The 23,951-nt window shown below is 32.8% G+C and overlaps 1 protein-coding gene across 9 annotated transcripts in view; it reads left to right on the top strand.

The window, feature by feature from the left end:
* The window catches only part of LOC106462501 (RIMS-binding protein 2-like), a 179,356-nt gene that overhangs the window by 122,541 nt on the left and 32,864 nt on the right, over positions 1 to 23,951 (top strand). For 6 of the 9 annotated variants that reach the window (XM_022389779.1, XM_022389783.1, XM_022389780.1 and 3 more), the window contains 11 exons: positions 8,187 to 8,309; positions 9,723 to 9,878; positions 13,728 to 13,862; positions 14,134 to 14,218; positions 16,077 to 16,328; positions 16,870 to 16,983; positions 18,714 to 18,812; positions 20,432 to 20,530; positions 20,803 to 21,105; positions 21,533 to 21,759; positions 22,725 to 22,800. In XM_022389779.1, the coding sequence (XP_022245487.1) occupies positions 8,187 to 8,309; positions 9,723 to 9,878; positions 13,728 to 13,862; positions 14,134 to 14,218; positions 16,077 to 16,328; positions 16,870 to 16,983; positions 18,714 to 18,812; positions 20,432 to 20,530; positions 20,803 to 21,105; positions 21,533 to 21,759; positions 22,725 to 22,800 (1,669 nt within the window). The remainder of the gene's footprint in view (positions 1 to 8,186; positions 8,310 to 9,722; positions 9,879 to 13,727; positions 13,863 to 14,133; positions 14,219 to 16,076; positions 16,329 to 16,869; positions 16,984 to 18,713; positions 18,813 to 20,431; positions 20,531 to 20,802; positions 21,106 to 21,532; positions 21,760 to 22,724; positions 22,801 to 23,951) is intronic. The other 3 variants (XM_022389781.1, XM_022389784.1, XM_013922433.2) reach the window with 3 other exon arrangements.

Here is a 23,951-nt window from a genome sequence, read left to right as displayed (position 1 = left end):
AAACACGTAAATACACCACTTTGATTTTCGATACCTCACTAGTATAAAGGCTTGGTTTGGTCTGATATTTCATTGGTGGTAGTGTCCAGGGTCACTGATGAGGAGTGGAATTCTCCGAAACTTGTCTGGCTCACAGACATACACCCCAATGAAAGAATAGACCATTCCAAGCTTTAACTTGTTGTTAAACAAATGTTTAAACAACTCTACTTATTCTGTTATGTACAAGCTGCTCAGTGTCAGATAACAGTACGAAGAATGAAATTGTGGCGGATTGCTACAAGTTCTTCAAATACCTATAGAATGATAGGTTTCTTTTTTGTGAGTGTAAAACATGTAAATACACCAGTTTGATTTAAAACAGTCACCGTTTACAGAGTTAGTTGTCAAACATAGGACACAAATTAGCATTTTAAAATGATAGATTGAATTACAGCCGTTTATCAGAATATATTGTAAGATAGATAAATAGATGGCAAAGTTGAAAAGCACCAATCAGCGGCCCTAGTCAATTTATCTAAAGTAAACTAGGCGTTACTGAATCGGATTTGTTTCTGTCTGTTTGACCAACTAGCCTTTCGTTGCTACATTTTGTTTAAGTAATAATTTGTTCAAGTTATCAGATGAGCGCTGTTTTTGATATAATCATATAGAGAAGCCTGTCAGACATAGTCGTGTTACTTGTATTGTTGTGTGTAAGCCGTTGTATGCACATCCAAAAACGGGTTTAAAAGTCTGTATGTACATCAGTTTCGTTACAGTTAAATTTTATTATATTGCTTGACGTGTTCAAATGTTCATAGAGTCACATTTCTAAGAAAATGAGACGAATTATATTTTCTGTTTACGAATAAACAAATATGTTTCAAAACTTTTTTTTGTAACTACCTTTCGCTAGGTTTACCCACCGTCGTCAGGTGGCAAGGATTGAATAGACTCGTATCGTACAACAGTTCAAACTGTCACGTGCTATAATATCTAATAATATTGAAAGTTAAGTGCTTTATATGAAAAAAAAATTGAACATGAATATCAACAAATCACATGACATACACAACCGATATAAAGTAGTGGAACATAATGTATCAGAACTACCTTTTGACTTTGGCATTACATAGTTAGTAATATTCCACCGATTTAGAATTCCCAAGACTGGGATATCCATTGTCCTTAACAGCATTTGAAAACAGAACAATATGGATCAACTTGGGACACCAGAACTATCCTGAAAGAGACTTGCAGCAAGTCGCACCCCAGCCGTAGTAAGCAAAGTGCGACGTCTTCTGACAAGTGAGAATCCACGAACGCAAAGGTAAGTAGCAAAAGTTGTTCATGTGCCCAGGCAATAGTTATGAATACACAAGTTTCTTCCTCTATATATCCGTTCAACCATTATATACCTCAAGCAGTTGGAGAATAATGATGTTAAGACATACCGGCTAAGTCACCTGTGGATTTTCTTGCGATTGTACTGTTTAAACAGATACTGTGAAACCATCGTCCTCATACACTAAATGCCTTATGGAAACCATCATGTAGAAGGGGCAAGCTTTGGACATGACAAGCTTAAAACGGAGCCTTTTGCAGAGGAAACTATTATGTGCTATTGTCCAGAAGCACGGTCGTCAGATAGAACATAACCAGCTTGCCAACATGGATTGTAACAATGTGGTGAGGGTGCAATGTTATTTTGAAATAATTTATTCAGCCTCACTGTGTTACGTCATTAAACAATAATATAACAGAAATCAACAATAGCTAATTAGGGGAGAAATATAGAGAATAAATACTTAGTTTTGTGTTTAGATAAAGTTTGTTTATTTGAAGTTGAGCACAAAGCTACATAATGGGCTGTCTGTGCTCTGCCCACCACGGGTATCAAAACCCGGGTTTAGATAAAGAGAACTTTAATTTTTCGACGATGTATGACATTTTCTTTATCAATGATTTAAACATCTGAAAAATCAAACGAGTGATTATGTTTAATCATGCATTCAAATACATGAGAGGGAACTTTCAAATGTTCTTTCTATCTTGCTGAAAGCTATCGATTAGTTTATTTTTTCCACTTTAAGGACTATCGCAGTCTTTACATTTATTTAATACACCGATCCTGATGCGGCATTATCAACAAAGAAGCTGGCCAAATTGTTTTCATTATAGATTGTTTACGCACAAAGCTACACAATGGGCTAACTGTGCTCTACTTACCGCGGGTATCAAAATCCAATTTTGAGCTTTATAATCCCCCAGTTTTACTGTTGAGCCAACGGGGAGGCCCCTGTTAGGAAAGAACATTTTTACATTGGAATCCATATCACACTCTTTAACAGTTTTTGACCACGTTTTATTAATAGCACGTGAAAGTTTAAAGATATATGACAACACAAAATAATGGGGTGGGTTTTCTAAATTCTTATTACTTTGTCGCTTCAACCTATAATTCACTTTCTAGGAAACATAAAGTTTCATTTACAACTTTGGAATTATACCTTCTTTGTAATACAAATTGGGATTTTATCATTTTTATTAGTTATAAAAGCCTGTTGAGAAGAACTGATAATTTTATCTGAATGAAAAAGTTTTTTTTATGATTCCTGTTTATTTGTTTAGGATCGTTGAAGGAATTCCAATGAAGGTAAATTCCTGAATGTGTATCCTTACAGAAAACAGACATGTGAAACACATTGGCTCCTTTTTTTTCCACTAAAACATTTTAAAAATAAATCTTACCATCAACTTCACTTTCTACTATGAACTTTATGTTGGGATGAATTTCTTTAAAATTTGAAAGAAAAGTGTCAATTCAATTTGAATGTTTAAAAGCCGGGAAAATGTCACCCACATAACGAATACAGAAAACTGGAGGGTGTAGGGAAGTGGAAATAGCATTTTATTTTATCCTGATCAAAAATATATTAGATAAAACAGGCTAAACTGGATATCCCATATTTAAACCTTAGATTTGGTCATACTTATCACCTTCAAATTAAAAAATTCTACAATTCGCTGGAAAATTAAAGATTTCTGATAACATTCGAGTGCACATATGTTATTTTGTTTGTACATTTGTTTTTAAAACATCAACACTAATTATAAAAACACGAATTGAAATCATTTAATTTTTGAAAAAATCTAATGTGTTTATAAAAGAAAAATATTTTTTATGGCATGAGTGGTAAATTTTGAAAGTAAATATTTTTCTAAGGTTATAATTGTAAGCAGAAGAAACAATGGACGTTATGGGGCATTCGGCTTATAATCTTCGGTAGACTAAAGGTCGTAAAAATTAAATAGAATTCACCAGAAAGTTTGCCGTTTTCTTTAACAGGAATTTGGTTGTTGTTAAACGCAGATAACCCATTGTGTAACTTTTTGTTTAACAACAAACAAAAACCAATCTTTCCGCTGAACTACGGGGGGGGGGAGTTTAACTGTAACAAAAACGTTTTTAATTAACGTATTTTCGTTGGTTTTAAAGTATTATCTAATTTGATAAAGTGAACCGAATCATCTGTTATAATAATACTTCGTTTCTGTCAGTCCTGTCAACGGATGTAAACAATAGGCGGATGTAAATATATTTCGGTAAACATTTTGTACAACAACATATTAAAAGCTTTCATAGTTTTTAAAAAGGTCTAACATTAGGTCGTAGAATAACATTATTAGTTTATCTATTAATATAATTAAGTACGGTAAAGTTTAGCCCTAATTAAACTAAAGCAAAAAACGTACACAAATTACAGTGTTAATTTATTTCTCCTATTGAATAGAGGTCGTGCTTAATAAAGGCTTAATTAATATTAGGCCTAAGACAATTGGAATTGTATATTTCGGTGTCTGTATTATTTTAGAAATCCTGTATTTAAAGAAGTACTGTCGCAATAAAAATACTAATTCGACCGCAAATGTTTTGTGGGTCTCTGATAGTTTAAAATAATGTTCACGTTACTGAGGTAGTTAGAACGATCTATAGCCGCAACAGAAATGCCCTTATCCGATTTTAATAAAATTATGTCTTTGTCATTTCTTAAAGATCCTAAAGCTTTTAATTCCTCGAACTTTAAGTTGAATTTCAAAGCTCGAGATTAATCAGTAAAATTAATGATCTATGAAGAAAAAATTTGAGACAGGTTTAAGGTAGGATGATTGTTCGGAAGATAAGAAAAATGTACTTTGAGTAATTTGAGGTTGTTAGGAAAACCATCAATATTTTCAGATTTTTTTCTGAAGTTAAATTTACTATTAATTGTTCTAGAATGGAAATCTTTCTGGCTAAGTGTTCTAGTGCCATTTATAGTTCTATAATTGGAAGGTGTTTTGTAGCAGCTGTAAACCTTTTGTAAAAGTTCCAGTTCACTTGAAGACACCTGTCGACTAGAATGATTAACATCCAATTTTCTGCTGTCTTCTTCATTTCTTGCTTGCTGATTTTCATGAAGGATTTTTAGTTCACGAAAATGTTCAGAATATTTTTAACTAACATCTTTTCCCCATGTTAACATTTTTTTTTACCAATTATTCGAACTACATCTTGATAGTCTACCTTATTCATATATTACTCTAGGTTTTTGTTTGTACGAATAATACAGCGTTTCAAACTAGAAATAAATCATTACCTTTCACGTATAAACTCTCAAAAAAGTTATTATTGTATAGCTTTGGTAATCTTCAACTAATGATAGCAAATCGTAGCTGACTTACAATTTAAAAATTCTAGGATTAAGTTCTGGTATTGACATGTTTGAAGAAAACGGATGTTTAAACTTACCTTTGTTTTTGCACGAAGATGAAGTTTTCTGAGAGTATTCTTGGTCGACAGATTATACGTTCAAATCAAATATTCAGAAAAGGATGCACTGTGGTATTTCCCTACGAATATCAGATAGTTAGACTTTCTAATAATGGCGGATTCGTTCAGTAAATAAGGAGTCTGAGTAATCTGTGTTTGATAACTTGACTGAGTTTTAAGTTGCATGAGAAATAAACAGATTCGACAAGTTTGACAGAGAGTGAAAACAAGCTTTATTTAGAAACACACAAAAAGTGTGCTTACCTGCGTATAGAAGTGTAAATCACCTGTACTGCATCAGTGAACAGCTCGTCAGCTTTTGGTGGTGAGAGGGCGCTCGACTCGCAATCTGCAAGTAGTGGATTTGAATCTCATTACCAAAGATACTCGCTCTTTCAGCTGTGGAGGCGTTGTTATGTGACAGTTTAATTCCAATATTTGTTTGTAAAGATAAACCCAAAAGTTGGCGGTAGGTATTGTTGAATAACTGCTTTCCCTCTAGACTGTCATTTCTGAATTAGAATGGTTAGTGCAGAAAGTCCTCGAGTAGCTTTGCGTGAAATTTAACAAATATACAAGATAAATATCTGCTGAATTATTCACAATGAAAACCAAGTAGAATTTAAATAAAACAGGTAAACTTGGTTTCTTTGTCAAGTTTACAGCATCCTTCGTGACATATGTTCTTTCACAGCATTGGTGGGTGGGAACATTTAGACAACGTCATGTTGGCCACCAAATGATACTACAATCGCTAATACTTTCAGCTTACTAATCCATACAACCCGGATACTATATGTTTCTGCAATATCCTCTCTGGTAGAATAGACGTTATTTACTATAGAAAATAAAGCAACTAGAACAAGGCAGTATCAACGACTTTCTGAGTCACGTGTTTATGCTAAAACTACATACAAACTAAATACGTGAAATATTTTTTAAAATTCCTATTTTACTAAAGCAAGTAGAAAATACAACTTACATTTATATCACAGCCATAACGCAAAGGGAAAAACACTGTTGGGCCTAATGATGAAAAATGGTAAAAACTCAAAGCTATTATAACTGGTAATTATAGGCCATCTTCTGTCAAGAAAGCATACAGACAATAACTCATCAGTATCAGTGTATCAAATTAAATATAAAAAGAAAATATTCTACAGCTTTCAATAAGATTCAAAGAACATTGGAAAGCTCCCTCTAACGTAATTAAACACACAGCAAAGTATAATCACTCCTCTAACCTTGTTCCCCGATGTAGATAAACGGTAAATTACTGTATTTACAATGCTAAAATCTGGGGTTCGATTCCCCGCGGTTCAAATAGCCCATTGTGTAGCTTTGCGATAAACAAACAATCTTTGATGTTTTTAGATATTGATATTGTACTAAGAAAACAGTATAACTCGTAGAAACATTAAAGAAGTATCATACAGGAAAATCCGAACTTATATATATATATATATATATTGTATTTTTTCCTTAGCTATTGTTTATTTTTATTACATTATTGTTTAATGATGTAATATTATTACTAATACTGTAATACGTGACAGTTTGAACTATTTTACTGCCCCCAGTGGCACAGCGGCATGTCTTCGTGGTGGGCAGAGCACAGATAGCCTTCTGTAGCTTTGTGCATAGTTAAAAAAAACAAAAAAAAACTATTTTACTATTGTAATTGAAGTTTGCCTCCTGACAATGCTAGATAGACCTAGGGAAACAGTTATTAAATAGGTTTCAGACTTGTTAACTTGTTTAACTGTAAGTAAAAAAAATATTACTTATTTTAACAAGTTCTTCCTGTAAATTGTTGAAATTAGATGAATTAATATTTTCATAAAGAAAAATTTGTCCTTGGTTATCTTGTTAAGTAGATTTAGGCCTAACTTAACTATCATATTACGGACTTGTTTTTGTACCGTTAACTGCACCACATACGCTCGTTTATTAATTTCCGGTATAAATTCTTTCCGAGGAACTTCAGTGATACAAGTCCTTTCTTAATTAAAACTTGCTTATTCTTTCTCGATATAACTTTGTAATACACAGAATTTCCACAGTCACTTTAAACTTAACTTCTTTTATAACACACGCTATAAATCACAGTGATTCACACACTTTGCTTACGGTACCTACTGTTCGCTTGACTCAATTATCTCTATCTGCATATCTATCTCTCGCTGGCTTTATTTGCCGGGCTTACATACTAAAAAAGAGGGCGCCTGGCAACCACTCGGACATTCGCGGGATTCCTCGATAAGTCGTGATCCTTCTAGAAACTTCAGCGTCGCGTGACTTCCGCTGTCGTAACAATATTGAATAGTTTTGTGTTTTTCCCGTTACAACACTTGGTGTAAAGCAGTGACCAAAAAAAAAAATAAAAGAAAAGAAAATAAAAGAACAAAGGTGTAATCGTTGAGTTGTTTTTACAAAAAACACAGGAAACCCTAGCTGTACTTAGTGGGGTCAATTGTAATGTTCAGTGTATTTTTGTTTATATCTTTAGTGTGTGACTTTTGTCGTAACCGGCAAGACAGAATGTATAAACAGTAGCAAAATGTGTTAAAAAGCCATGGACCCCATCAGTAATTTCTGGTAAAAAAAAATTGAGGAGGTGTTGTGGTTCTCCAAGTTCCATTTCTCGGCTCTCCCATACTCGGATCCCTGTCACACCAAACATGCTCGCCCTTTCAGCCGTAGGGGCGTTATAACGTGACGGTCAATCCCACTATTGGTTGATAAAAAAGTATCCCAAGAGTTGGCGGTGGGTGGTGATGACTAGCTGCCTTCCCTCTAGTCTTACACTGCTAAATTAGGGACAACTAGCGCAGATAGCCCTTGTGTAGCTTTGCGCGAAATTAAAAAAAACAACAACAAAAAACAAAACAATCCCATACTCGGTGATCCTACACGCTTAAAGAAAGCCTAATTTCAGGTTAAAGCTTTTAATGAAAAATGTTCAAGCGTTCGTCATATCAGAAGTATTCTATAGTGTAAACAGGATTGAATATAAGAAAAATGTAATTTTTCGTTATTTGATAAATTGCTGGTTTCATGCCGTCCCCAGTGTTTTGAGTGAATGTGGTCGTACGTATCTATGTATCCAATTGAAATTGTACTAAACTACATGTACAGTCACCGTGACAACGAGAACATTTTGTTCCACGTGAGAGACTGATGTAACTTAATTCTAATTATTCAAAGGAATTCTTGTGTGAAGTTTTATACTTTTTTCGTTATCCTTTTAAATTAATTGTATACCTTTTAGAAAACCGTAGTAAAAAGAAATTAAGAACACAAAATTCTATTACTAGATAATCTATAAACTATGTAACCGAATCTATTAGCAACTAAACCTAAAATTAACTTGTTTGCTCTTCTCACTTAGGTAACCAAGGAATGTCATCAACTAAGAAATTCATTGGAGGAGATACGTCATAAGTACAAGACAGCTCAAAGTGACGTAGTGACCCTGGAGGGGAAAGTAAGCAGTCTGGAGACTTTAGTGAAGGTATTAAATAGCCTTTACCATGGTGATTAACTGATAATTCCAGCATTCATCTTCAGAATAACTACAAGTTTGTACTGTACATAATTACGACTGTAAAATTTCGTTTTTATTTGATACTTTTTATTATTTTTAAAGATACAGTGTTTATACTTGCATTTAAGCCTCTAGCTGTAATAGTTTCTCTTAACAATGATTTATTATTAAATGTATGCCGCACGTTTTATCGTACATTCCGTTATATTGTTATAGTTTAAATCTGTTCTTTCTAAACTTCCGATTGAATACGAAAACTCGCTCAGTACTAATGTTGTTTTTTGTAATTCGAATATTTTGAAGTAACGTTTTTTTAGATATTAACGCTGGTGATGAAATTTAATGAAGTTACGAAACGTCCGTATTAATAATATTTTTGGTATTTCCGTGTTTTCAATATTCATTATAAAACTTCGTTTTCCAATTGATGAATCAGTTGCAAAAACTGAATCTTTAATGTATATTTGTCAATAGAGCAATTAAGAAATGATAGAAGTTACTTTTTGTGTTTTTCTCTTGTTTTTAACTGCCCAAATACTTTTGCCTGTGACTGTATCAGAAAACACCGGGGCAACAATGTGTGTTTGGTTTTGTATTCATGAGGGAATGAGTGCCTTTAGTGCGGCGAATTTGTTGAGACATAATAGAATTTGTGAAGTTTTAATAATAGTGTTATTCAATTCGTTCAGTAACTACAATTTGCATGATAATCTCTTCCAGTTTTCAACAGTGTTACTCTTATTCACTTGATACTATTTAGTAGAATTAAACAATACTATCTATTATTTAATTTCTGTGGTGCGTATTGGTGTATAGAAGACATTTTAATACTAAAAATAAACGACCTTATAACATCAAATTGTTATTTGTATTTGATTAGACACTCAACGTTTCGCTTTCCAGCTTCTTCGAGAGCGTTCCACTAAAACAGAAACCGAAAATAAAAACAACAATTTGGTGTTGTAAGGTCGTTTATTTCTGGTATCAAAATACTCTATTATCAGTGAGGGTTTGGAGTCCGTTTTACTTCACCGTATAGTAACCTTAATTAACTATGTGAAAAATGTTATGATCTTTCGTCGAATTCATTATTCGATATTATACAGTGGACCAACTGTTTAATGATTGTATATATGTATATGTGTGTGCTGATGAATCTTGAATAAGCGAAACTGCAGTCCACAGCAGAGGGTACGTCACAGATAATATTTTTAGTTTCACCTCTGATGAAAAAGAAAATAAATTTATATATATAAACACATATATATAATGCTCTCTATTATTCATATATCCCAGAATATAACAATATTAAATATAACAGTACCCGCTGTTGTTCACGTGTTCTAATATGCAATAATACTTTATTATTCAACCCTGTAGCACATGCGAGAAGCTGCTGAGAAGCGGAAGGAGTTAGATAAAGAACATGGGGATGCTCTCGCTGAACTTCAGAAACACCAGGAGGAAGCTCGTTTGTTTGGTCAAAATGAGGATTCCGAGAAACAACAATCATTGGAAGTGATCAAATCTTTAGAGGTATGTATACTTCACGGTTTGCGAAGAAGTAGATATTATAAATTAAGCGTGTAGACAAGTCATATCACTAACCCTAAAATATTTACCCGAGAAAGTAAAATAAAATCTAAGTCGGGTATTGATAAGTGTGAAGTTGTGAAGTCAGCAGTGCGTGCACTTTTAGATGAAACGTTGAGTATTCACGGTTTCCCTGGAAACCACTAGTGGCTGTATTTCGAGCATGATCAACATTCTAAAGAAGGCACAACAATAAAAGCTTCATCCAAATGGAGGCCATTATTTAATGAATTAATCTAGCGATCTCTGCTAGCATGCTCGAGTGGTCTTATCGTGCGTGACCTTGAGATTCATCCGTTGTTGGCTTTTAATTTACAAGCTGGAAAGTTCTTCCAACTTGAGATGATTATTTTTTTCTATATCTGAGTTATGTGGTAGATTGATGTATGTAAAAAACAGAAGTTACCACGTGCTAATAATACTCGAGTCGCACTGCCAAATTACAGTATAACCCCCTTCTCGCAAGAGCTAATAATAATAATTCAAAATTGTTGCCTGGATATAGTCTCGGGCGATTTTGAAACCATAAATAGATTTATATTAGAGAAAAGTTTACAAAAGAACTGAAATAACAGATAATGGTAAGCCTGAAGCCTGTTTTGCAATATTTGAATTAGAAATTAACGGAAAATGTTTTTCTAGCCGATTAAGGAAAAACAAGAGGGAATCTTCAATAGCCGCGGCACTTGAAATTATTTTAGGCAGGATTAGAGTAAATTAATCTATGAGATCTTTTTCCCTTTTTATTAACTATATTTTTATGAGCCAGCAATACCTAGTATGAGGCGCGCATATATTCGATTCGATTTTATTACTCATCAGGACCTCCACCAGACTACCCTCAAACTGAAATAATAGGCAGGATTAGAGTAAATTAATCTATGAGGCCTTGGGCATGTTAAAATGCATCGATCGAAAGGATTTGACCTCCCGAATCCAAAACTGTTATTAGATCTCAAGTCGATCAAGAGATGACAGAGCTATGAGCTAAAAGTTTGCACTTCAAGAAAAACAAAACCAACTCGGAGCCATTCTAGGAGCTGCTATGTCGCAGCTAAAAACTGTAGAAAATAGATTAAGATATGATGGATGTCTTTAATACTGTCGGTTTAATCCCATTTTCTGTGAAAGAGGGTCCCCAGTGTGTTACCGGTAAATTTATGGATTTACAACGTTAAAATCGTGGGTTACATTCCCCCGTGATGGACAGAGGCTTTAAACAAAATGAAATAGGAATCCATCACTTTTCACCAATATCATTTCTTTTTCTTCATTGTAATATGTTTTCTCTCACTGTGTAACCTCAAAAACAAATTCAGAGTTTAGATGTATGTGGGTGAACAACATTAAGTTTCTGTCATTTCCTCCATCGCCATTTTAAGAGGTATTCTGCACCCAAAAAATTTGGTGGATCACAAATACCAATTAACTCCAATACAAAAGTTGGATGTTTTTGTACAAAATGACAAGTCATACAATAAGAGCAGGAACGATAGTGTATCCAAGATATTGTTCTATATGTGTATGTATAGTACACAAAACAATATGTATAGTAATGTAGCGATACATATTGTATATTTAATACCATATGTATAGTACATTTAGCGCAACATGTATATACAGTATGTGCACACAATAGATGCAACGAAGACATTATACAAGTGACAAATTAACAATGATTAACAACAAAAAGTGATTCTAAATATAATCATCTGACAACTCTATTAAGTCACTGAGAGTTTTTTCCACCATGGTGCTACAAAGCTTGCTTTTTCACTGCAGAGAAGGAGCACTCACAAGAAATGTCTTATTATTTTGTTTTTTGTACCTATGACCAAAATTACTAAACTTATGTGCACGTGATATACATTTAGAGCCAGATATTTCACATGTGTCTGTCTTCTAATACAATGGCCAGATATAGTAGAACAGCCATCGTATCTTAGGCCACAAAGATTGTCAAGTGAAAGACCGCATTTCAAAAAGATTCTGGAGTTGAATGAGTATTCCTTCTGCTTTCATAACAGAGCACACTACCATATCTAATAAACACATCCATCTTTAGCTATTTTGGAGTTCTAGGCAAGATACAAAGAGTGAGGCCCCTCACAGAAGTCCACAATAAAACAATGTGAAAATAAATAATAACTGTAAAAAAAAAAAAAATTTAGTCCTAGCAAGCCAAATTTATTAATGTATGGATTTTGACTGATAAATACAAATAAAAAATGGGGCATTGCTTAGTAAAGAAAAAAATGCATTTTAAGAGGAGACAAACACATAGATAAATAGATATTATTACTTTATTTATATAGGCTACAATCATTTCTAATAACATCTGTATATATTGTATTTTGAAATGACCTTACTCATGCATGGAATCACTTTTAATGACAGAAATTGTGTAATAGAATAACATGATACATTCATTAATGGGTCAACCATACAGCATTTGGTTTTTGCTGCTTCATTTTGAGAATCAATCATAAAGATATCTGCAGATCCCCATAGAATGGGGATCTAGGTAGCTGCCTTTGTTACCTTGCCTTGTGGCCAGGTCTGCTAGTAAAGATTAAATTACTTTTCTATTTTAACTAATATATCTACAACAAAAGAAAGTTTGTTTTCTTTGTTGCAGTCTGGTTTTATGTCTAGACAGTTGGAAGAATACTTTACATTTGTAATGCCACTTACAACAATTTCACAAATAGTTTGATTTTGAGATGAATATGAGATGTAATCCTAGCATCCATCGAGCTTAACTTTGGCTTTTTGTTGATGTTCACCTTAATCTGGATTCCAGCAAGCTGTAAACTCAACAACCTTATGAAAAATTCTTCTGTTGTAATAGGATTCTCTTTCATTGTGACCTTGTAGATGAAGGTTTAGAAGAGCCAAAGTATTTATCACACCAAATAACAATTATAAAATATCATGCCTCTGTGGTTCCTAGTAATAGTTTCTTTTTTATTCTTTACTAAGCATTTTATCAACAGTGACACATTTGTTGAAATTATTCTAAGCTTTAAGTAATGGATATGAAATGTCGTGACTCTGCTGCATCCCTCCTGGTTCCTAGAAATAGTTTTCCATTCTGTTCTTTTCTAGCAATAGTGTCTACAGGGACATTTTAGTTAATGTTGGTTGGGATGTCATTAACCTTGGAAGAACATGCGGAACTAATTCTGTTGTGTGGGGATCCTGATCTTTATGCCATGACACTTTTTCTTCAGGGGCGCATCAAACATGCAGTGTCTTTTGCATGTTTAAATAAGCTGGAAGATTTGAAGCACAGAATCACAACAGCTAAATACTGCTATGGAAAGCATAACAAAAGAAGGGAAAAAACACCACAAAAAAAAAAGGCTAACATTAAATAAGTGTTTTAATATTCACAACATTTTGGGCCAGGACATCTTTCTTTGAAATCACCAGATGAAGGGTTTCCCAGTCTGAAACATCATGAATATTAAAACTTCTATTTAACTTTAGCCATTTTTTGTGGTATAAATTTTTCCCCTTTTTGTTTTCAGTGGAATCACAACAGTCTAATGAACATAAAACTACGAATGTTACAGCATTTTCTCAGTGTTTCTAACAGAAATAATGAGATAAATTTGTTTAAAATACAATGAAAGTGGGCGTGGTTAAACAATAAACAAAATATGAACCACAGTACTCGTATAAAAGCAGTTAAACTGTTTTGACTGACTGCTGTAACCATGACTTACATGAATATTTTTTGTAATGGTAATTAATGCAAACAATTTTCTCTACCTTCTTGTGCTATAGTCAAAAGTTCGAGAACTCCAGAAGAAATGTGAACTCCAGAATGTTCTCCATGAAGAGCTTGTTTTAGAGATGGCTACACTCCGTCGGTCACGGGAAAAGTGGGCTTGGAGTACACAGAGATCTCATTCAGCTGATGTAAGCCAAAACATAATCTACAAACCTTATTATTTTATGGTTTATGTTTCCTTGAAAGTGTGACAAAATTCTGTTAAGTCACTATGCTTTATGAAATAAATTCAAGAAGAGTTTTCCAAATTAGAAAAACTGTAAAACCCTATGCTATACATAGAGTCCAAGGAGTTTTGAAATAGACTAGTGTTTTTATGAAAAGTCTGATTTTGATGAGCTTCAGAAATGTAAGGGATGTTCAGTACAAGGCTTCAGTTTTTATTTCTTGTTTTTTCAGGTTTCACATGGTGAGGAGCTACATTCTGTTCAAGAAGTGGACAGGATATTGGCCAGTGCAGGGACTCTGATGTCCAGTACATATGGTCAGTACTTTTCATCAATTTCTTCTCTTCCAGCATTTTAAACTTCTTAATAATCTCTTCCATTCATGTACCAAATTGACCTTCTGTCCCACACTTCACGTATTTGAAATAGATCTTCAACAATAACATACATAACCACTAAAGGTAAACCTTTTAACTACACTGTGATGTCAAAATGATAACTGTTTCCTTGATACGATATTACAAACATTCATGTTCTAATTAATCAGTCAAGTTTAACGATAAACAGCACATATATTTTTAAGTAATAGTTACTGATTTAAACTTTTCTTATTTTTAAGTTAATAATATGAAATATAGTCAACAATTATAATCTTTTGAGTAGTCTTGCACTCAACCAAAATATCATAGCCATAGTTTGTTAATTGAACAATATCAACAGTTACTTATCTTTTTTTTAAAAATAGTGCAATCAACCCAAATTATCACAACCATAGTTCATTAATTCAACAATGGTATCACTGTATGAGTGCACTCATCTAAAAATATCATAGCCATAGTTTGTTAATTGGACAATATCAACAGTTACTCATCTTTTCAAGAATGGTGCACTGAATCCAAATTATCACTACCGTAGTTTATTGTCTCAACAATGGTATCATTCTATGAGTCCACTGAAACAAAAGTATTACTGTCATAATTACTTCAATTACAACAGTTAAGTACATCAACAAGAGTTAATGATTTGTATATATATTACAGCTGGAACACTATTACAAAAGTCTCCTGGAATCATATCTTATCTTCCTTAGTTTTTTTGTTTGTGTGTAAGAGAACTATCAAGCAGCTGTTGCACAGTTAGATTCAGTTATGAGTAACTGTGTAAAATTAGCTCTCATTACTTTTATCAATATAATAACTCATGTTATGTAGAAAGTGTTGTTTACACGTACTGACAGTATTCTTAAAGTACAGAGAATATCATATTCATAGGACAAACAAGTTTATGTATGGGAAAATGAAGAGACAAAGTTAAAGTTTTCTGTTATAAAACTTACTTTAAATTATTACTTCTCATCTCCAGAGAATACACTTTTCTTGTAAATACCCTAAATTTCCAAAGCTAAGCACTCACTCAGTAATCTCCTAGCTGGATTTTAAAGATTGTTTGTTTCTTTTTTTGGAAGTTTGATTCAAATTAAGAAAAATTAATTAGGTCTAACTTATTAGGTAAAACAACTGAGATGAGAACTAACCTTTTCAACCTGTGAGCATTTGGTTTAAAAAGCCACCCCTAATGTTAAACTATTAACCAGAAGGAAGAAGAGGGCAGCCAGCCATCACAAGGCTTTCTCTAATTCCTTGAACTGCATAATGGAATTGACTGTCACTTTTATAGCTCGCCCACAACTAAAGTGCAGAGCATGTTAGGCAGCATCAATTATCAAACCCTGGACCCTTTGATATAGCTGGGATAAACCTGTCTGTGTTATTAGAGAAGCGTTACTTATGTCAAGGGTCAATAACACCACAAATATCACCACTAATTTGTTAAGTTAATCGTTGTTAAAAATAAGTTAAAATTGCATAATGGTGTTATTACTTAATCAGCATATTAGTTTTTAATGTTATTGATTAAATAAAACCGAATTAAAAATTACACAAGAAGTAATGAATTACTTTTTATAAAACGTTGATTGCGGGTACATTTTAATAAAGAAATTAGTTTTTCTAATACTTGATATTTAATTTTAATAGATGTTTTGTTTCTCCTGTTATACATCATAGATCTTATTATGTTTCTCTTTCACCTGATTTTTTGTTTTTTAATCATTTCATTGTGCATGTTCTGTTAATATTGCTTTCTTCTTGTTTAGTACTGTATTTTTATTTTTAGGTATAACTGCAGAACCATTATCATCAGATGTTACATTATCCTCTCAAATAACCACTTCAGAAAGTGACTTAACAACTTCCTTATCTTCACTAGTAAAACCAGCAACATCAGACCAGCTGTCTTTTTCATCCTCATCCCTCACAACTCCAACCACGCTAGACTCTGCTTCAAAGGAAATTGAAAGGATTCTCCAGCGTATTGAGCAGGATAACAAACTGCTGGCTGAGCTTGACAAACCTAAAAAAACATTCTGTAAGTTAAAACAACTAATCAAAATAATTTCTTGATCATATTTATTTTACAAAAGCCTGTTAATACATCTAGGTCTCAATTGAAAATTGAGATAAATCAACGGTCAGTCTGACCACCTCAAAGTTAAGATAAATCAGTGATTGGTCTGACCAAACTGAAGTTTTAGATGGTACCCCTTTATTTGGACTTTTAGATTCACACAGGAATATCTGGAACCATCTTACAGTTATTTTGTCAATAGTCACTAGACAGGCAACAACACACTTCCAAAATGTAGTAATTAACATTATTAACTTAACATACTATGTATTGTTGAACAGAAGCATATAAATTTCATATTTTTAAATCCTAGTGATGGAGATTTTGTTTAGTTGTTTTATGAAGAGAAACAACATTATTTATTCCCTTGTTATAAAATTAGCAAGGAGGAGCTACAATCTAGAGTTAGGAAGAACAACAAATAGTTATTAGTGTTTTTTAAATAAAGAAAAATGTTTAAGAAATATATTTGCACTCACAACAAGCTTTGTCACCATGGCAGCATCATCTGTTCCTGGTTCTCCTATTTTCTCTGAATCATCTGAGAGGATGAGAGCACACACTGAAGGGGAGGCAAAACTTAAAGAAGAACTTTCTCAGCTTGCTGCCAAGCTAAGTAAGTAAAATAATCAAATGTATGTATTTTCAGGACTAGTCTAATATGTTTTAGCTAATTAAGTTAAAATGCCTAAGACTCAAATATTAATTGATGATCTGTGTGTGTGTATATATATTATTGTGGATATTTGAAACAGTACATTAACTTATTATTAATTATAAAATATGTATTTACAGAAATCAAGATCTTTGTATTAAAAAGCAGGGTTTTTATATTTATCATATTTGAATCCATTATTTTATGCACACATACACCCGTAAGCTTACCAAATACGATATATGATTGAAGTAATGATCTGTGACAAAAATCAGAGTACATGGAGTTTCTTCTGTCATGCTGATGTTTTGTCTACTATACTACATGCAAAACTACACTTAGATTTAGATTTTTCCTTATATAATGATACTGTTATGGCTTAAAATGTACCTACATCAAAGTATTTTGTTTGTGAATAAGATTGTGAATTTGATGAACCCAGTGTGACAAGTGTTGAGGAGAATTGTTTAATCTGTTTTAAAATTCTGCTTAGTTTGTTATGTAATTATTCTGTTAGTGGTATGATAATTGAGTGAATGCTCAGGCACTGGTGGGTTGATAGAGAAGGGAACCCCAACAGTTGTATTATCTCATGATTACCACATGAAGAATTGATAAGGAAGAAAACTCCAACAGGTGAGTTTGATTACCATGTGAAGAGTTGATATAAATGAGAACTCCAACAGGTGGGTTATCTTGTGATTACCACTTAAAGAATTGATATAGAAGGGAACTCCAACAGGTGAGTTATCTCATAATTACCATGTGAAGAGTACATATGAAATTCCAACAGGTGAGCTATCTCATGTTACCACATAAAGAGCTGATATGAAAACGAACTCCAACAGGTGAGCTATCTCATGATTACCATATAAAGAGTTGATATGGAAGGGAATACCAACAGGTGAGATATTTGCTGATCATCACATAAAAAGTTGATATGGAAGGGAACTCCAATAGGTGAGATATTTGCTGATCATCACATAAAAAGTTGATATGGAAGGGAACTCCAATAGGTGAGATATTTGCTGATCATCACATAAAAAGTTGATATGGAAGGGAATACCAATAAGTGATTTATCTGCTGGTAATCGCATGAACAGTTGATATGGAAGGGAATACCAATAAGTGAGTTATCTGCTGGTAATCGCATGAAGAGTTGATATGGAAGGAAACTCCAATAGGTGAGTTATTTGCTGATCATCACATAAAGAGTTGATATGGAAGGGAATACCAATAAGTGATTTATCTGCTGGTAATCGAATGAACAGTTGATATGGAAGGGAACTCCAATAGGTGAGTTATTTGCTGATCATCACATAAAGAGTTGATTTGGAAGGGAATACGAACAGGTGAGTTATCTCCTGATTATCACATGAAGAGTTGATATAGAAGAGAACTCCAGCAGGTGAGTTATCTCATGATTACCATATTAAGAGTTGATGCAGAAGGAAATGCCAACAGGTGAGCTATCTCATGATTACCACATGTAATATTGATATGGAAGAGAACTCCAATATGCAAGTTACCTCATGATTAGTGTATCAAGAATTGATACTCTGAACATGCAGTGTGCACATACTGGATATGTTGTGAGACAATTTGAAGGTTTGCATCTGTCTGTCTCTTTCTACCTCTGAAATCTTCTTCTCTTTCTGTTTTTTTTTTTTATTTTGTCTGCCTATGGATAGAACCTTCTTTCTCTTCTCCTGCTATTGATCAACTACTTCTTGAACCTCAGAAATCCAAACAAATGTACTCACAGCTAGCTAGGTACAGGGGGGTCAGGAGTAAGTATACCTCTGTAAACTAATACCTATGATTCTAGATTGTGTTTGTGGTTTTGCTGCTCTCTTTTTCGTAGATGTCGGTAATATGTTACATTCATACAGTCAGCTCTTTTATAGCAACTGAATTATTGAAATGATTTAGTTAAAACATTTGCATATGTACTTGTCACAGATTATTTTATTAACAGCAGATCATCTGGAATATTTTCCTTACAGCACAGTAAAAGGTAATTGTTAGGGGAACTCAAATTCTGGTTCTCAACTATAATATAGTAATAATGACTATGATATATAAAAGTATATATATTTTTGTAATTTAAGATTTAAGAGTTGTCTCTTGTTTCCTTTTTCACATTTAAGAGAAAAATATATTTGTAAATGGAATATTTTGTATTCGTTACAAAAGATGGGTGTTATTTAGGGGTATAAAATGGCTCACTGCATCCTAGAAAAATAAAATTGGACGGAAATATAGTATTAGTGGTTAATGTGCTAGCCACTAGCGTGTGTGTGCAAACATATACATTAATAAGTATATATTTTCTGTGTTAATTACTTCTCAGTTAATTAGAAAAACTATGTTTATTATCAAATCTGATATATATATATACACACACACACACACACACACACACACACACACACACACACACACACACACACACACACACATATATATATATATATATATAATTTACATAATTTCATTTCAACACTGTGGCCTCTATGACAAAGCATGCATACAAAATATCAGTATGTGTTACTTTTACTATCATAATATTCATTGAAAGCACTCAAACAGAACTATATTATTGTTACTTAGTCTATATCAATGCGATGTGTATTCATGACCAACTGCACCAAGCACTTGTATATTGTTGGGAGAGACATGGGTGCTCTGGAGGTAAACTTAGTTGGAAAGAAACATTACTGAGCTTTTTATATGTGAACTAGTACATATCCCTCAGTACAGATACACTTAGTGTCATGATCTGTCATCAAATCTTGCTATTTACACACGTATGGTTTCCTGAAAATTCAAACAAGCACGAAGTACTGTGAGCACAATGGAGTTGAAGCTTGCCACATATCAGTCTTCACATGCACAACATTCTTTACTCCACAGAGGACCATTTCAAATCAGGTCATGCTAGTTTCAGGCTGACAGCAGCATGTACATCTATAAAATGACTTTTTTACAGATAGCATGTTCCAAAATATGCACAGAAGGATATAACTTGTCATATGCAACTTATTACATTTTTGGATCACTTTAGTTCCTTAAGAAAAATAATAGTAATTTGATACTTAAAAAAAAAAGATAATTTAAACCATAAAAATGAACTGAAAATGGAGGGGGGGGGGGATTGGCATTATCTTATAACAGTTGGTTTACCATGTCAAAGATGAGTATTATAATTCCAGCTATTCATAAATTGTTTTCTACATTCAGTATATGTAGAAGTAATAACTTTATTAGATTTTAAAATTTATTTTACTTTCTGTGTTTGTACGTTTATTTCCCTTCGGGTTTCATTTGACTTAATCGATCATAAACTGGATCAAAGCTTACTTTCAAAATGTCATCATGTTTTGCTTTGTTTTCATAATTGCCAAAGGACCTTCTGTTACACGTAGAGAGCTTGATCTTCTCATGGCCAAATTAGAACAGGATGATAAGCTTCTTGCTGAACTTGACCGTCAAATACCTGGATATGGTAAGTAAATTGTGCTTTCCCATAAATTGTTTTTAAGTAACTCAAAATACTCATGAGTTTTTGCAGAAACCTAATTTTGAACATTATTGAAGAAATACTTTTGTTTATACTCTTATTATTTTGCACAATTATGGGGAGGCATTTTGTGTCATGAAGTTGATAATTTTTATGATTTTTGTGTTTGTGTGAAACAAAAGTCATTTGAATGAGTTTAAAAATTTCCTAAAGTTTACTGTTGAAGTAAGTATAGATTTTTCTTATCTCCTCTTCAGTATCTTGGACTTCAAGCCATCTTTCAGCCGTACAAAGTTTATTTGGCCCAAGTGTTGTATCTTATTCTACAGCACCCCCTTTTAGTATGACAGCCACTTCATTCGCAACACCATTCCAAACAGCCAGGCCTATAGTTTCACCAGCCCCTGTGTCCATCATTACTGCTCCTGCATCCAGAGTACATGTAATGGCCACGTACACTTGTCCACAGATGACTCCTACATCAACATACATAACTCCACAAATAACATCAGCTATTGTTCCTGCCATTACAGCAGCTAGTCCAGCTCAAGTTGACAGTGGTAAATGTAATTTTAGTAATTAGTTGGAAAATTATTTTGTTTTATAATTTTGAAATAAATGAATAAAATGACCACTTGAACAAGAAGAGAAAGACATTTGATATTTGTTCGTGTAAAAAAACAACAACAAAGGAAACTGGTTTTTATCAAGAATTATTTAGGAGGTCAATAATGAAGGACAGACAATTAGCTCAAAGTGATCTTAGAAATTACTAGTTTATAGATATGCTTAGGTTTGTTTTGTTAAGCACAAAGCTACAAAATAGGCTATTTATTCTCTGCCCACCACAGATATTGAAACCCAATTTTTAGTGTTGTAAGCCTGTATACTTACTACTGAGCCACTGGGGGGCAAATATGCTAAGAATTAAAATATATTACCTAGATTTTGCAATTGTGTTTAGTAAGTAGTGGAATTTTATGTCAGGGATGGCTACCTCTGTGGATGACATGTACCAGATGATAGGGACTGAAGATGATGCCCTTGGAAAATCTTCAGTTGATCATATTGAATTGCCAGGTAGAGGTCACTGTAGAGTATACATGGCCAGATATTCGTATGACCCCTTACAACAGTCACCAAATGAAAATCCTGAGGCTGAGTTAGAGTTAAGTGCTGGGGATTATGTCCTGATTTTTGGAGAAATGGATGAAGTATGTTTTTTTCTTTTTCTTGAAGAACAAGATAATGTTATCAGATGTACTAAAATGTATCATTGTGTAGATTTACAGCTTACAAGCATGAGATGATTTCTAGTTGTTAAAGTATCTTTTGAAAACTAGCTATATGGTGATGAGCTCTATCCTGAATTCGTGGTGCTGAGATTCAAAGATAGAAGTTTATTTGTAGTTAATACTTGACAACTTGCCATTCTCAATTTGAGCTGGTCAGTGGAACAACATGGGAAAGAAGCACAAATAAATTTGTTAAAACATTTTGACTAGCTTATTAAGGTTCTTTACCATGATAAAAAATAAAATTATTGACTCAGAATAATTTTGTTGTTTTTTCTTATTATAAGTCATCCCATTTGGTATGTCATGTTTTTAAATAGAAATGTAGTAACACTAAGTTAAAGGGATGGTCACAAAACTGAAAACATACCATTTGTTATGAAAAATGTAATGCTCCCATTCAGTTTCATGCATTCTTCTGGGACAACTGACCATTACATAAATAAGAGTCAGAAGCTGGAGAAAATGGAGGCATTGAAAAAGTTTGTAAAAATGTGTAACTGTTTTAATAGGATTGTGTCCATGGCTCTAATTTTTATTCGTTTTTTCTTGGCTTTGGTGAGTTAATAAATTCATGTTGTACACCTTTTTTTTTCCTAATCAACTCCAAGTTACTAATAAAATGTATGAATGTTTGGAACTATTAACTTGTTCTTAATTATGGTTATTTTATGTAATATGTCTTTGAAAAGTTATTGGTTAAGTTGGATAACTTGTTAAGTTGGATAATTTAATTTAACTTTAAATTTTATAAAAAAGAAACATAGTGTTACTTATTAAAATAATTTTCTTTAATTAATTAAACACAACTAAAGATAAAAATATATTAAACTAAGAAATTCAGTCTTTACCAAGATGTAACAATTTATCTTTTCTGCTACCAGGATGGATTTTTCAGTGGGGAACTTCTTGATGGCAGAAAAGGTCTTGTACCTTCAAACTTTGTTGAATTACTTTATGGTAAGTATTTTATTTTAAACAATGAAGGAATTTGTTTCATAATAAGAAACTAACCCCTTCTTTTAAAAATATATATGAAGCCCAGTCTGTTATTCAATTCATCATTTGTCACTGAGGTATACTAGTATTGGGGAATTCCACTTCTCATCGGTATCTCTGTACAAGATAAAATTGAAAGAATGATGAAATTACATTGTTTTTTTGAAAGTTGTAAATGTTATGTATTAAGTAAGTAAATAATGCAAATCATTATATTAGTTTAAACTGGCTACAGCCTTTTTTTTTGTCTCCTTTATCTAAGTTGCTGATTTATATTGTTTGTTGATTTAATTAGTTGATTTTATTGTCTTAATTTTTTTATTAAAGTTTCAGACCTGTAAGAAAATAAAGTTTAAGGCCTTTTAAATAACACAGGCTTGTGATAGTTTTATTGTCTTGAAATTTTTACATGTTCTACAGTAATTCCTGTACGCAGAAACTGAAAATAATATCCATTTTTCTCCATCAAGTACAGATTTTTCACAAAACATAATGTAGTACATAAAAGAAAGACCACAACACGTAGTTTTGAGACTAAAAGATGTAGATTTCACAAAAAAGAATCAGGGTGAATGAAGATTCATATTCTTTTGACATCAGTGTTCTTCCATTTTCTTCAGTTTGTTTGTATATTTACACTAACAAACATAGTAATAAAAATGTTCATTGTGGTAAATGAAATAATAATTTGATCTAAGTAAGAGTTTAATTTCTTCTTCCTGATTTGAAAAAATCTTTATGTGATACAAAAAAAAACTAATATTATTTTTGAATTATGCATAGCTGAATTATGTAAAATCTGTTATTAAAACCAAAACAACTTTTATGAAGTTTAAATTCACAGGACTGTGTAATTAATGCATAAACTGAATGGGATTAACAGTGTAAAGGGACAGGCAGAGGCAGATAGGGCTGCTGAGAAAGTCCACAGTAAGACGCTGGTCCATCTAAATATTTTGTACTTTCTTTTTATCACTATTCAAATTGGGCTTAATCAGGTGCTTAATTTCTCATTACCAGCTTATAAAGTATGGCATAAGTGTACCATGGATGAGTGATAAATGAATAATTACATTACTCTTTTAGTTCTTTTTGTGTGAAATAGTTTCAGT

The sequence above is a fragment of the Limulus polyphemus genome, unplaced genomic scaffold (assembly GCF_000517525.1).
Source record: "Limulus polyphemus unplaced genomic scaffold, Limulus_polyphemus-2.1.2 Scaffold1184, whole genome shotgun sequence".
NCBI classification, from domain to species: Eukaryota; Metazoa; Arthropoda; class Merostomata; order Xiphosura; family Limulidae; genus Limulus; species Limulus polyphemus.
Note: the sequence above shows the minus strand (reverse complement) of the source record. Positions and strands in the feature narration are given on the sequence as shown.